Source organism: Macrobrachium nipponense, chromosome 46, assembly GCF_015104395.2.
Source record: "Macrobrachium nipponense isolate FS-2020 chromosome 46, ASM1510439v2, whole genome shotgun sequence".
In the NCBI taxonomy this organism is placed as follows: Eukaryota; Metazoa; Arthropoda; class Malacostraca; order Decapoda; family Palaemonidae; genus Macrobrachium; species Macrobrachium nipponense.
In genome coordinates, this window is record NC_061106.1 from 28,594,008 (window position 1) to 28,609,840 (window position 15,833).

Genomic DNA, 15,833 nt, shown 5'->3' on the forward strand with positions numbered 1-15,833 from the left:
TCTATTTTTTCAATGTGACAGAAACTGACCCTGAAAGACTATTAGCAGAATTTAGAAAAGGAACAAACCCCAATATTCAGGCATCATGGCCAAATCTCAGTGATTTGTCAACTGGATATTGTGCTGTTACTAGAGAGTTCTTTGTTCTTGCGTGGATTGTTTTTAAGAAACTCAAGTATGTTCATAGCAGCTTGACCAACGTTAATGCTTGTATGGAAAAGTATTTGCAGTTGAGAGATAAGGTTCCAGATCTTGGGCCCCTTGCCATAGGAGAGTATTTTACATCTGCTGAAAATGTACCAAATGTAGTTGAAGATTTGATTCGGGTTACTTGTGATATTGAAAATTTTAGCATTCATATGTTATCGTCCGGTCGAGATGAAGATCTTTCTAAGAACTTTGAAAGACTGTTCCGAGGCTTCGTTATGTCCCAAAGCAGTCAGGTTAGTGAATATGCGATCCATATGCCAAGATGAACCCAAAAGGGAACCTTTTCCCTTTTTGGAAACGAGCCAAGAAACTTCAACTCGATGGAGCTTTGTTGGGCGCGGTGGATATAAAAGACCTTAGCGAACTTCTTTTGGATTTTCCTGCTGTTGAAGAGCTGACTCTTGAATTCAGACATGGACTGAGCTGCAGCAGTGAAGAACTCCCTGAGCACATCGTCTTCCCTCAAGTGACATCATTGGTCATAAGACCATCTGAGGTAAATGCTTATAACCAGCTTTTCCAAATACTTCCTCACATACAAGAACTCGTATTCCTTAGTCCTAGTGTAAAAATTAGGAAGCCAGCCATCAATTTCAAACTCCTACCAGAACTGCGTGTTCTCAAAATTGCTGACTGGGATTTAGTGCACTTTTCTGATCTCCTTGATGTGCCCAGGGATGTTCAGTGCAGAAAGCGATTTGAACTTCATGGGCCAAGTGATACATTATCCTGTAAAGATATCAAAACCCTTCTGAATTCAGGATCGGAAGGAATTATTTTTATTTTCCAAAATCTAGATCTACCTTAGAGGTAGAATCCCAGGCCAAAGCTTCCTTTCGCTGAGCGACTTACAGACATTGAAATACTGTACCTAGCTAAGAGTGTACAATGTACAAGATATGTTGTTGGAGTCACATTTTGTTTAATAATTTTTTATCAATAGTCTTCCTTAAAACAGAAGATGACCGTCAGTACAATGTTTGTTAATTCTATTACAACTTCCAAACTCTGTATATACTTGAATGGTAGTTACATAATTATTGTTTTAATTAATCATTCCCTAGCCTTTGACATGAAATAAATTCCACTTGAAATAACTTCATTGTGCTTTAAATCCGGCTGTTATTTCATGCAATGATACCTTACTTACTTAGTTCTCATTTTGTCAGGCAGTCTAAGTCCAGCATAGTTTCCACCTTGCAAGATTCGCTGCGACCTTGTAATTCATTCACTGCATGTGCTAGATGATCCCCTTGACAGGAATTCAGACAGTTTTTGATCATTACTCTTGGTATCTCTTGGTGCTTAGACAGAGCAACATAAGGCTGTCTTGTCCAAACTACCCCACGATGGTTTTTTTTCTCCCCAATTCAAATCGGTTCTCAAGTTTCTGTTCTCTCGTAGCTCTTTTCCTCCTATGTATCAGCAATCTTCGCCTACCGACCCATTTTGAAGGAATTATCTATGATCCATCCATCTATATAGTGTCTTTTTCCTTTTCTTCCTAGTCATTTTCTATCATTCAGATGACTCAGTAACACTCCTTCCCATCTTGATTCGGTGGAAGTCAGCAATTTTCACATGACAGATCGGCACAGTTTTTGCCTTCACTGTGAATCTCTGGAATTGTTCCTCAGGCTCTGTTCTTTAGTTTACCAATTTTCGAAAAGCAGGTCTCCACTTTTCTTGATGATGATAAGTCCCTTTTTTTTCTTTTACCTGTCCGATAGACCTGGGCAAGATATGGGCACAGTTGTTTGTCCCGCTAGTCCTGGGGTTATAAGCAGTTAGATTATTTTCTGCAGTTTGTCAAATTATATTGTCAGTAAAGCAAGGATTATTCTTAACGTGTCATATTTCTTGAGCTCTTTGTCATACCAATTACAATAGATATTTCTCTCAGTTAATTTCTTATATCATTATTATTATTATTATTATTTTTTGTGGGAAGGTAATCAATGTTATTGTCTGTTATAAGACTGTCATTTGCTTCATAAAAACCTTGAGCTCTTTGTCATACCAATTACAATAGATATTTCTTTCAGTTAATTTCTTACATTATTTATTCAAGTTTTAATTCTTTTTCTTTTTTTGTGGGAGAGGGTATTCAGTGTTATTTTCAATTATAAGAATGTTACTTACTTCATAAAAACCTTAGGCTCTTTGCCATACCAATTACAATAGACATTTCTCTCAGTTAAGTTCTTGCATCATTTATTTATTTTTGTGGGAGAGGGCGTTCAATGTTATTTTCAGTTATAAGAATGTTATTTACTTCATAAAAAAGCCTTTTCCTGCGGCTAGTAAAATGTTTCCCTCAGGAAATAGAATTGAAGACTCAAAAATCTGCCTCGACGCTCAATACCTCTTGTCTAGAGTCCGGACAGTATGAAAAGGGACACTGAAACATTTTTGTTTACAACGCTTTCCTTTTTAAGTACTCTGAGCAAATAGTGATCATTTAGCATCTCAGATTTTTAAAGACTATCATCTTATTCTAAATTTAGACAAGACAGCCATGACTTTTATTGTAAAAAGCCAACATTAAACACTTCCACTTCATCACTGATTTGATTCAGTAACCGAGTGGCTACCGGTAAGAAATTTTCGATTTCTACTTATTTTATTATTGTGATTTATAGACTTGCACTGAAAATATGAACACATTCCTGCAATTTCATTTGTATACTCGGTAAGGGTCAATCTTACGTGAATCATATTTGAGATATTTGGTCTATATCAACCTATGGTGCGCGAGACATCAGTTCCCTTTGGAAAGCAAAGAATGTGAAGAAGCATTTCATACTTTTCAAAACACTACCGGAAGTGCGAGCCGTTGAGTGAATACATAGTCTAAATAAAAGAACAGTGAAGAAAACATTACATTTTAAAAGTGAAATGAAAAAACAAACTACCCCGGTAAAGATACACCTTTATATTTCTTATAGAAATATTCTATATACAGACTACTATGCACTATGTCGAAACTCTACAGGTAGGCATGATTAGGAGATAACTTTCAAGCGGAGACAATAAATGACAAGAACTGCTGGTTTCCAACTCCAGAATTCTTAAAGAGAGAGAGATAAAAGGCATAACTCTAATGGAAGGGTAACAATGGAAAAGGGAGTAGAAGGTTCAGCGTTGCAGGAGGGCCGTTGCGAAGATCAGTATCAACGTTGCAGAGGTGGAAACACAGGTGGCGGCGTTGGGATCGTCACCCATCATTTCTTTGTCCTTCTCCGACTCGCCTGGAAGTTAATACACAATTATAATAGCCGTCGAACCTCAAGGTGAATTTATGTGTACATAATCAGGACTGGAAATCCGACCGGACGTCAGAGTGTAAATAAATGCATACAAAATCCTTATTAGGTATGAAATACATTCCACAAGAATTGTCAGTGTGGTTTCTCTAAGTGAATCTCTGCTTTATCATTTCCTAGTAATTCGTTGATATTACCAGCGTTTACATTTGGGATTTTTATTTTTATTTGGGCACAAAAACCATACTTAAATCAACCAGATCAATTAATATATATGGAATTTACAGTATCACATTTATTTCGTTTTGCCCTTCACGGAAAATACTCTTCAAGGCTAATAGAACTGGTTTATTTCAATGTGTTGACGATTTCAAGTGCCGTTGCTTGCATCGAAATTAAAATGATTCATTCAGTATTGCTCTATATATAAAGATTTTTAAGAAATGCTTATGGATATTTCTTAATGTGACAGAAACTGACCCTGAAAGACTATTAGCAGAATTTAGAAAAGGAACAAACCCCATTATTAAGGCATCATGGCCAAATCTCAGTGATTTGTCAACTGGATATTGTGATCTCACTAATGAGTTCTTTGTTCTTGCCTGGATTGTTTTTAAGAAACTCAAGTATGTTCATAGCAGCTTGACCAATGTTAATGCTTGTATGGAAAAGTATTTGCATTTGAGAGGTAAGGTTCCAGATCTTGGTCCCCTTGCCATAGGAGAGTATTTTTCATCTGCTGAAAATATACCAAATGTAGTTGAAGATTTGATTCGGGTTACTTGTGATATTGAAAATTTTAGCATTCATATGTTATCGTCCGGTCGAGATGAAGATCTTTATAAGAACTTTGAAAGACTGTCCGAGGCTTCGTTATGTCCCAAAGCAGTCAGGTTAGTGAATATGCGATCCATATGCCAAGATGAACCCAAAAGGGGAACCTTTTCCCTTTTTGGAAAACGAGCCAAGAAACTTCAACTCGACGGAGCTTTGTTGGGCGTGGTGGATATAAAAGACCTTAGCGAACTTCTTTTGGATTTTCCTGCTGTTGAAGAGCTGACTCTTGAATTCAGACATGGACTGAGCTGCAGCAGTGATGAACTCCCTGAGCACATCGTCTTCCCTCAAGTGACGTCATTGGTCATAAAACCATTAACTGAGGTAAATGCTTATAACCAGCTTTTCCAAATACTTCCTCACATACAAGAACTCGTATTCCTTAGTCCTTGTGTAAAAATTAGGAAGCCAGCCATCAATTTCAAACTCCTACCAGAACTGCGTGTTCTCAAAATTGCTGACTGGGATTTAGTGCACTTTTCTGATCTCCTTGATGTGCCCAGGGATGTTCAGTGCAGAAAGCGATTTGAACTTCATGGGCCAAGTGATACATTATCCTGTAAAGATATCAAAACCCTTCTGAATTCAGGATGGAATTATTTTCCAAAATCTAGATCTACCTTAGAGGTAGAATCCCAGGCCAAAGCTTCCTTTCGCTGAGCGACTTACAGACATTGAAATACTGTACCTAGCTAAGAGTGTACAATGTACAAGATATGTTGTTGGAGTCACATTTTGTTTAATAATTTTTTATCAATAGTCTTCCTTAAAACAGAAGATGACCGTCAGTACAATGTTTGTTAATCTATTACAACTCCAAACTCTGTATATACTTGAATGGTAGTTATACATATTATTGTTTTAATTAATCATTCCTAGCCTTTGACATGAAATAAATTCCACTTGAAATAACTTCATTGTGCTTTAAATCCGGCTGTTATTCATGCAATGATACCTTACTTACTTAGTTCTCATTTTGTCAGGCAGTCTAAGTCCAGCATAGTTTCCACCTTGCAAGATTCGCTGCGACCTTGTAATTCATTCACTGCATGTGCTAGATGATCCCCTTGACAGGAATTCAGACAGTTTTTGATCATTACTCTTGGTATCTCTGGTGCTTAGACAGAGCAACATAAGGCTGTCTTGTCCAAACTACCCACGGATGGTTTTTTTTCTCCCCAATTCAAATCGGTTCTCAAGTTTCTGTTCTCTCGTAGCTCTTTTCCTCCTATGTATCAGCAATCTTCGCCTACCGACCCATTTTGAAGGAATTATCTATGATCCATCCATCTATATAGTGTCTTTTTCCTTTTCTTCCTAGTCATTTTCTATCATTCAGATGACTCCAAGTAACACTCCTTCCCATCTTGATTCGGTGGAAGTCAGCAATTTTCACATGACAGATCGGCACAGTTTTTGCCTTCACTGTGAATCTCTGGAATTGTTCCTCAGGCTCTGTTCTTTAGTTAACAATTTTCGAAAAGCAGGTCTCCACTTTTCTTGATGATGATAAGTCCCTTTTTTTTCTTTTTCCTGTCCGATAGACCTGGGCAAGATATGGGCACAGTTGTTTGTCCCGCTAGTCCTGGGGTTATAAGCAGTTAGATTATTTTCTGCAGTTTGTCAAATTATATTGTCAGTAAAGCAAGGATTATTCTTAACGTGTCATATTTCTTGAGCTCTTTGTCATACCAATTACAATAGATATTTCTCTCAGTTAATTTCTTATATCATTATTATTATTATTATTATTATTTTTTTGTGGGGAAGGTAATCAATGTTATTGTCTGTTATAAGACTGTCATTTGCTTCATAAAAACCTTGAGCTCTTTGTCATACCAATTACAATAGATATTTCTTTCAGTTAATTTCTTACATTATTTATTCAAGTTTTTAATTCTTTTTCTTTTTTTGTGGAGAGGGTATTCAGTGTTATTTCAATTATAAGAATGTTACTTGCTTCATAAAAACCTTAGGCTCTTTGCCATACCAATTACAATAGACATTTCTCTCAGTTAAGTTCTTGCATCATTTATTTATTTTTGTGGGAGAGGGCGTTCAATGTTATTTTCAGTTATAAGAATGTTATTTACTTCATAAAAAAGCCTTTTCCTGCGGCTAGTAAAATGTTTCCCTCAGGAAATAGAATTGAAGACTCAAAAATCTGCCTCGACGCTCAATACCTCTTGTCTAGAGTCCGGACAGTATGAAAAGGGACACTGAAACATTTTTGTTTACAACGCTTTCCTTTTTAAGTACTCTGAGCAAATAGTGATCATTTAGCATCTCAGATTTTTAAAGACTATCATCTTATTCTAAATTTAGACAAGACAGCCATGACTTTTATTGTAAAAAGCCAACATTAAACACTTCCACTTCATCACTGATTTGATTCAGTAACCGAGTGGCTACCGGTAAGAAATTTTCGATTTCTACTTATTTTATTATTGTGATTTATAGACTTGCACTGAAAATATGAACACATTCCTGCAATTTCATTTGTATACTCGGTAAGGGTCAATCTTACGTGAATCATATTTGAGATATTTGGTCTATATCAACCTATGGTGCGCGAGACATCAGTTCCCTTTGGAAAGCAAAGAATGTGAAGAAGCATTTCATACTTTTCAAAACACTACCAGGAAGTGCGGAGCCGTTGAGTGAATATACATAGTCTAAATAAAAGACAGTGTAAGAAACATTACATTTTAAAAGTGAAATGAAAAAACAAACTACCCCGGTAAAGATACACCTTTATATTTCTTATAGAAATATTCTATATACAGACTACTATGCACTATGTCGAAACTCTACAGGTAGGTATGATTAGGAGATAACTTTATTCAAGCGGAGACAATAAATGGCAAGAACTGCTGGTTTCCACTCCAGAATTCTTTAAAGAGAGAGGAGATAAAAGGCATAACTCTAATGGAAGGGTAACAAAATGGAAAAGGGAGTAGAAGGTTCAGCGTTGCAGGAGGGCCGTTGCGAAGATCAGTATCAACGTTGCAGAGGTGGAAACACAGGTGGCGGCGTTGGGATCGTCACCCATCATTTCTTTGTCCTTCTCCGACTCGCCTGGAAGTTAATACACAATTATAATAGCCGTCGAACCTCAAGGTGAATTTATGTGTACATAATCAGGACTGGAAATCCGACGGACGTCAGAGTGTAAATAAATGCATACAAAATCCTTATTAGGTATGAAATACATTCCACAAGAATTGTCAGTGTGGTTTCTCTAAGTGAATCTCTGCTTTATCATTTCCTAGTAATTCGTTGATATTACCAGCGTTTACATTTGGGATTTTTATTTTTATTTGGGCACAAAAACCATACTTAAATCAACCAGATCAATTATATATATGGAATTTATTTACAGTATCACATTTATTTCGTTTTGCCCTTCACGGAAAATACTCTTCAAGGCTAATAGAACTGGTTTATTTCAATGTGTTGACGATTTCAAGTGCCGTTGCTTGCATCGAAATTAAAATGATTCATTCAGTATTGCTCTATATATAAAGATTTTTTAAGAAATGCTTATGGATATTTCTTAATGTGACAGAAACTGACCCTGAAAGACTATTAGCATGAATTTAGAAAAGGAACAAACCCTATTATTAAGGCATCATGGCCAAAAAAAAATCTCAGTGATTTGTCAACTGGATATTGTGATCTCACTAATGAGTTCTTTGTTCTTGCCTGGATTTTTTTGTTTTTTAAGAAACTCAAGTATGTTCATGCAGCTTGACCAATGTTAATGCTTGTATGGAAAAGTATTTGCATTTGAGAGATAAGGTTCCAGATCTTGGGCCCCTTGCCATAGGAGAGTATTTTTCATCTGCTGAAAATATACCAAATGTAGTTGAAGATTTGATTCGGGTTACTTGTGATATTGAAAATTTTAGCATTCATATGTTATCGTCTGGTCGAGATGAAGATCTTTATAAGAACTTTGAAAGACTGTCCGAGGCTTCGTTATGTCCCAAGCAGTCAGGTTAGTGAATATGCGATCCATATGCCATGATGAACCCCAAAAGGGGAACCTTTTCCCTTTTTTTGGAAAACGAGCCAAGAAACTTCAACTCGACGGAGCTTGGCTGGGCGCCGTGGATATAAAAGACCTTAGCGAACTTCTTTTGGATTTTCCTGCTGTTGAAGAGCTGACTCTTGAATTCAGACATGGACTGAGCTGCAGCAGTGAAGAACTCCCTGAGCACATCGTCTTCCCTCAAGTGACATCATTGGTCATAAGACCATCTGAGGTAAATGCTTATAACCAGCTTTTCCAAATACTTCCTCACATACAAGAACTCGTATTCCTTAGTCCTAGTGTAAAAATTAGGAAGCCAGCCATCAATTTCAAACTCCTACCAGAACTGCGTGTTCTCAAAATTGCTGACTGGGATTTAGTGCACTTTTCTGATCTCCTTGATGTGCCCAGGGATGTTCAGTGCAGAAAGCGATTTGAACTTCATGGGCCAAGTGATACATTATCCTGTAAAGATATCAAAACCCTTCTGAATTCAGGATGGAATTATTTTCCAAAATCTAGATCTACCTTAGAGGTAGAATCCCAGGCTAAAGCTTCCTTTCGCTGAGCGACTTATTGAAATTATTGTATACGGACATTGAAATACTGTACCTAGCTAAGAGTGTACAATGTACAAGATATGTTGTTGGAGTCACACTTTGTTTTATAATATTTTATCAATAGTCTTCCTTAAAACAGAAGCTGACCGTTAGTACAATGTGTCTTATTCTATTACAACTCCAAACTCTGTATATACTTGAATGGTAGTTACCCATATTATTGTTTTTATTAATCATTCTTAGCCTTTGACATGAAATAAATTCCACTCGAAATAACTTCATTGTGCTTAAAATGCGGCTGTTATTCATGCAATGAAACCTTACTTGGTTCTCATTTTGTCAGGCAGTCCAAGTCCAGCATAGTTTCCACCTTGCAAGATTCGCTGCGAACTTGTAATTCCTTCACTGCATGTGCTAGATGATCGCCTTAACAGGAATTCAGACAGTTTTTGATCATTACTCTTGGTATCTCTGGTGCTTAGACAGAGCAATATAAGGCTGTCTCGTCCAGACTACCCACGGATGGTTTTTTTCTCCTCCATTCAAATCGGTTCTCAAGTTTCTGTTGACTCGTAGCTCTTTTCCTCCTATGTATCAGCAATCTTCGCCTACCGGCCTATATTGAAGGAATTATCTATGATCTATTCATCTATATAGTGACTTCTTCCTTTCCTTCTTAGTCATTTTCTATCATTCAGATGACCCAGTAACACTCCTTCCCATCTTGATTCAGTGGAAGTCAGCAATTTTTATATGACTCAGATCGGTACAGTTTTTGTCTTCACTGTGAATCTCTGGAATTGTTCCTTAGGCTCTGTTCTTTAGTTTACCAATTTTCGAAAAGCAGGCCTCCACTTTTCTTGATGATGATAAGTTCCTTTTTTTCCTTTTTTATTTTTCCTGTCCGATAGATATGGGCACAGTTGTTTGTCCCGCTAGTCCTGAGGTTATAAGCAGTTAGATTATTTTCTGCAGTTTGTCAAATTATATTGTCAGTAAAGCAAGGATTATTCTTAACGTGTCATATTTCTTGAGCTCTTTGTCATACCAATTACAATAGATATTTCTCTCAGTTAATTTCTTATATCATTATTATTATTTTTTTTTTTGTGGGGAAGGTAATCAATGTTATTGTCTGTTATAAGACTGTCATTTGCTTCATAATAACCTTGAGTTCTTTGTCATACCAATTACAATAGATATTTCTTCCAGTTAATTTCTTACATTATTTATTCACGTTTTAATTCTTTTTCTTTTTTTGTGGGAGAGGGTATTCAGTGTTATTTTCAATTATAAGAATGTTATTTACTTCATAAAAACCTTGAGCTCTTTGCCATACCAATTACAATAGACATTTCTCTCAGTTAAGTTCTTGCATCATTTATTTATTTTTTGTGGGAGAGGGCGTTCAATGTTATTTTCAGTTATAAGAATGTTATTTACTTCATAAAAACCTTGTCCTGTGACTAGTAATATATTTCCCTCAGAGGCTAAAATTGAAAACTCAAAAATCTGCCTCGACGCTCAAGACCTCTTGTCTCGAGTCCGGATAGTATGAAAACGAACACTGAAACGGTTTACAACGCTTCCCTTTTCAAGAACTCTGAGCAAATAGTGATCATTTAGCATCTCGGATTTTTATAAACTATCATCTTATTCTAAATTTAGACAAGACAGCCATGACTTTTATTGTAAAAAGCCAACATTAAACACTTCCATTTCTCATCACTGATTTGATTCAGTAACCGAGTGGCTACCGGTAAGAAATTTTCGATTTCTACTTATTTTATTATTGTGATTTATAGACTTGCACTGACAATATGAACTCAGTCATACAATTTCATTTGTATACGCGGTAAGGGTCAATCTTACGTGAATCATATTTCACATGTTTGGTCTATATCAACCTATGGTGCGTGAGAGTTCCCTTTGGAAAGCAAAGAATGTGAAGAAGCATTTCCTACTTTTGAAAACACTACCAGGAAGTGCGGAGCCGTTGAGTGAATATACATAGTCTAAAAAAAAAAGGCAGTGTAAGAAACATTACATTTTAGAAGCGAAATGAAAAAACAAACTACCCCGGTAAAGATATACCTTTATTTCTTATAGAAATATTCTATATACAGATCACTATGCACTAAGTTGAAACTCTACAGGTAGGTATGATTAGGAGATAACTTTCAAGCGGAGACAATAAATAACAAGAACTGCTGGTTTCCAACTCCAGAATTCTTTAAGAGAGAGAGAGAGATAAAAGGCATAACGCTAATGGAAGGGTAACAATGGAAAAGGGAGTAGAAGGTTCAGCGTTGCAGGAGGGCCGTTGCGAAGATCAGTATCAACGTTGCAGAGGTGGAAACGCAGGCGGCGGCGTTGGGATCGTCACCCATCATTTCTTTGTCCTTCTCCGACTCGCCTGGAAGTTAATACACAAGTATAATAGCCGTCGAACCTCAAGGTGAATTTAAGTGTACATAATCATGACTGGAAATCCGACCGGACGTCAGAGTGTAAATAAATGCATACAAAATCATTATTAGGTATGAAATACATTCCACAAGAATTGTCAGTGTGGTTTCTGTAAGTGAATCTCTGCTTTATCATTTCCTAGTAATTCGTTGAAGAGCTTACTCTTGAATTCAGACATGGACTGAGCTGCAGCAGTGATGAACTACCTGGGCACCTCGTCTTCCCTCAAGTGACGTCTTTGTTCATTAGACCAGTAACTGAGGCAGATGCTTACAACCAGCTTTTCCAAATGCTTCCTCACATAAGAGAGCTTGTGTTCCTTCGTCCCAGTGTGAAAATTATTAAAAAACTGGCCATCGATTTCAAACTTTTGCCAGAACTGCGTGTTCTCAAAATTGCTGACTGGGATTTAGTGCACCTTCCTGGTGTCCTTGATGTGCCCAGTGATATTCAGTACAGAGAACGATTTAAACTTTATGGTCCAAGTGATACATCGTCCTGTGAAGACGTCAGAAGCCTTTCGAATTCAGCATGGAATTATTTTCCAAAATCTGCATCTACCATAGAAGCAGAGTCTAGGGATCAATTTTACTGTGAGTAACAAGTTGAACAATGCAACACATGACATAAGTGAATCTGCTCATGCGAGCGGTGAAGTACTGTTATAGAAAATGTACAAGGTATTTTGTTCAAGTGCAATATATTGTTTTATAATGATTTGACATTAATCTTCAATAAAATAAAAATAAAAAATTTGTAATTTCTATGAAAAGGGACTTAACTGGAAACCCAAAAGGATCACAGAGAGCATAAAAAAATAAATCAATCAACTCCGCCTAGCAAAACCTAGAGATTGCATTGCCGACGAATTTTTCGTCAGAATACCTAGATTTTTACTCAAAGTACTTAGGTCAGGGCATTCATCTGTTTAACAGTTTTATAGCTATTACTATTGTACCTGCTCCCTTAGAAATGACGGCAATCTTCAAATAAATCCACACATCACGAATCTTGCTCATCATTACCTATAGAAATATTTGCCATAACTACTGTTTTCTATTTGTTAATTCCCTTCTAGAACTTTGCAAGCATACAGATGTTTATGCTCTAGTTTAGCTAGTTACGTTGTGCTGATAGCCTAGAATCTCGCCTTCACTTATGAAATATGATATTACCACTCTTAATTGGCAGTCGTCCCTGCGATGGAATTCTAATCCACTCTCACAATAATAAGACAAAGCGCCTGTATGTCAAGACCCTGCTTTCATTGTAACAGCTGAGGAAATAACCACTTATAAAAAATTGCTTAAGATTACGCATAACTTTAAATGGATCTCTCTGTCTCTCTCTCTCCCCTCGATGCCTTTCGTTCTGTCTCATATAGTATAATGTATTAGTATATTAACAACTATTGTCATTTGATAAAAGTTTAGGGCAATTGTTACATGTGGATACATCGTTACTTTTCCTCCATACGCCTTCACTGTATTTTCTACATAAAGGCATTTGGCAACTTCAGTTGGTAGATAAGTGTTGCCATTTTGGAGACCTGGTCCACATATTTAATTTAGAGGTAAATTCTGTATACTGCCTTTGAATTACGTATACAAATTAAAAACTGGTCAAGTGTTCGCGGATACGAAAATTCCTTTGACGGCCATATAGCTTACTGTAAAGAACATCATACATGGGTTTAAGCACTTAACAGTTGTTGTCTTTCTCATTCACTGCCGCATTTTGTTGCTGAATGATAGCGATAACATCTTCAACATTGTATTCCCTGTAACCCGTGAGACTGAGTACTGGTGTGCTACTTTGCTTGTTCGAAAAATGAAGCTCAAATTGTGAGCTTTTTCCTCTTTTGTTACCAGTACAGAGGAATGATGTATCCGAGGAAGCTGATAGACCTCTGCGTTGAATATTTCGTTCGCCTTTCGAGATGCATACAAGAAGCCGCCATAAATGACAAGGTAAACTGTGCATTGCTACTTGAATGTTTTCAATAATGTATAGATTCTTGGAGATTATGAGGTGAAGAAAAACAATCATTTTCCCAAACTATCCAGTGAATGTTTAGTCACTTTAGTGTACGTAAAAGGGGCTCCTTGCTCTTTGCAATTCTCAATGTTAGTACCTTGAACGGTATAGTACAGTTGGCAACTGATTCACGATAAGAAATGCACGCTGTAGTAGTATGGCAGTACTGATGGTGGCCTTGAATCTCTCTCTCTCTCTCTCTCTCTCTCTCTCTCTCTCTCTCTCATATATATGAGTTTGTAGGCTATGCTACTATCAGAAAATAGAGCAGAATAGGCGCTGCTAGGTAGCCAAGTGTTTCCAAGATGGTAATTATAGAAAATTAAAACTATCAGTACTGCATGCTTTTGCCGATTATGGAAGTGTTCGTGAAAATATATAAAAGTAGGTATGTAAGGGAAGTAATTTTGGATGTGTATCAATGAAGATGATAGATAGAGAGAGAGGGGGAGTTGTGTTTTAGCTGCCAAGAGGTATAATAATGGTTTTTTGGGATCAGACTGTGCAAAATGTCTACATCTTGAGCTTTTTATATCAATCTGTCTCTTATCCAGATTAATACATCCAAGAGCCTGCCAGATAATGGAAATATCCGTTTATAATAAAATATACATTACAGAATGTAAAACGGCAACTTCCTAACCTCACCTTGTCAATATTGCATAACTCTAATTGGTAGAAATGCTTATAAATAACAACCCTCGCACTTTAAACTAAAAACTTGATGCAATAGGTGATCACCTACAGGATTGTACAATATTTGTAGTAAAATATTCTGTACAACTTCCTAGCCCTTTTAGAAGATAGTGAAGCCTTAGACAAAATACATTGCACCACACACAGCAGTGAAAGCACCTGCAATGCTGCAGGCACTGCAACAAAAGCAACGGGAGGAGGGGAAAGCATTTTGTGGATGAAAACAGAGAACTGACACAGAACTGGACAAAGGAGAGAAGCACGCCTTGCTACACAGACATTGATACTCTTCTTATGTAGCCAATTAGAGAAAGAGTTTTTATGGTATGACCATGACGCATACTCAATCAGCCATTCCATTTTTGCCAATAGCAGGAAAGTTTACAAAAAAACACAAGTGCTTGCCCACCAATGCACCTTCTACCATATGCTTTTATGCTGATGATATATCTGTCTCAGCCAACCAATTAAAAGTGTTAAAGTGACATATGATGATGCGTCAATTGATGTAGTGCTCTGAAGCCAATAGCAACTGTGAAAGCCTCAAGAAGGCAAATGGCCACATACCCCTCTCCACCTGTCCCACCCAATCTTCCTACACCCAAAACTCCTTCCCTAATCTACCACCCAAAAAATAACCCTATCTCAGCCTGCTTATGCCTATAAGCAGCGTTACCACTACTTTTTCTGCCCGTCCAATGTTGCCAATAATCCAAGCACTTTTTATTTTAAGTATATATATATATTATATATATATATATATATATATATATATATATATATATATATATGTGTGTGTGTATATATGTGTGTGTGTGGTGTATATATTATAACTACAATATACAGATGGTTTCACAACATTATATATATATATATATATATATATATAATATATATATATATATATACTATATATATAATACTATATATATATATATATGTGTGTGTGTGTGTGTGTGTGTCTGTACAATCATGCTGTGAGCCACCTGTATATTTTAGAGAGTTGCTTTCAGGTTTCTTTATATGCACAGGCAGCTAAGTGCTTAAGTTTCTTTATAAGTAAACCTAATATTTATATCTTCGTGAATGCTTGAAAACTTAAATGATGAATATGTCTCTGAGGTGGTGGGAGGATAATTTGTTGGCTATATTTCCTAAAGTAATATTAACTGATATATATATAGATTACTAAGATCAGTCGGAGAATAGTCACTGAATATAAACTACGTATTGCAGGAGAAGTACATAGCGGTGAAACGTATGTGGGATGTGTTATGGACACTTCCTCAGAATATCCCCATCCATGCAGGGGAGCTTCTGCACGCCTACCTCATGCCCTCCAGCGGCCAAGATTTCAGCCAAAGTTTCCTCGTCGCTTTAGCTGCCAATCTAAGACGAATCACTGTCTACCCAGAGAAATGTCACACGTCGCCATTACGCCAGACAACGGCCTTTAATGAATGCTACAGTTACTGTCAAGAATTTCAGCTGCAAACGCTGGACTTAACTGGTATAGACTTGAAGTTTGATACCTCAGTTCTAGAGGGACTCTTGCCAAAATGTCCCTCCCTGAGTGTTTTGAAATTAGGAAGCAATAGTAACAAAGCAGTTTTAGCTTTAGCCAAACAATACTGCCCTCTAACTGTTCTTCACATAACCGAGCGACAGCCTTGGAATAAACAGCTCTCTTTAGAAATGCTTATGGATCTATTTTTTCAATGT

General features: G+C 36.8%; 2 protein-coding genes and 1 pseudogene across 2 annotated transcripts in view; 2 read left to right on the forward strand and 1 right to left on the reverse strand.

Annotated features, from left to right (window-relative positions):
- The window catches only part of LOC135214846 (crustacyanin-A2 subunit-like), a 65,848-nt pseudogene that overhangs the window by 38,400 nt on the left and 11,615 nt on the right, over positions 1–15,833 (forward strand).
- The window catches only part of LOC135214844 (uncharacterized), a 62,210-nt gene that overhangs the window by 10,993 nt on the left and 35,384 nt on the right, over positions 1–15,833 (reverse strand). The window lies entirely within an intron of this gene.
- On the forward strand, positions 3,328–10,645 carry LOC135214521 (uncharacterized). Its single transcript, XM_064248893.1, has 4 exons — positions 3,328–3,409; positions 3,949–4,968; positions 8,041–8,313; positions 8,412–10,645. The coding sequence occupies exons 1-4, from the start codon at positions 3,328–3,330 to the stop codon at positions 8,915–8,917; spliced, it is 1,881 nt and encodes a 626-aa protein (XP_064104963.1). The 3' UTR covers positions 8,918–10,645.

Excerpts from the sequence above, each read along its gene's own strand:
- LOC135214521 (XM_064248893.1), top strand. The coding sequence starts at position 3,328 with ATGGAAAAGGGAGTAGAAGGTTCAGCGTTGCAGGAGGGCCGTTGCGAA. Across the intron at positions 3,410-3,948 it reads TTGCAGAGGTGGAAACACAG|AAACTGACCCTGAAAGACTA; the intron begins GTGGCGGCGTTG and ends TTAATGTGACAG. Across the intron at positions 4,969-8,040 it reads CCAGGCCAAAGCTTCCTTTC|AAACTCAAGTATGTTCATGC; the intron begins GCTGAGCGACTT and ends TTGTTTTTTAAG.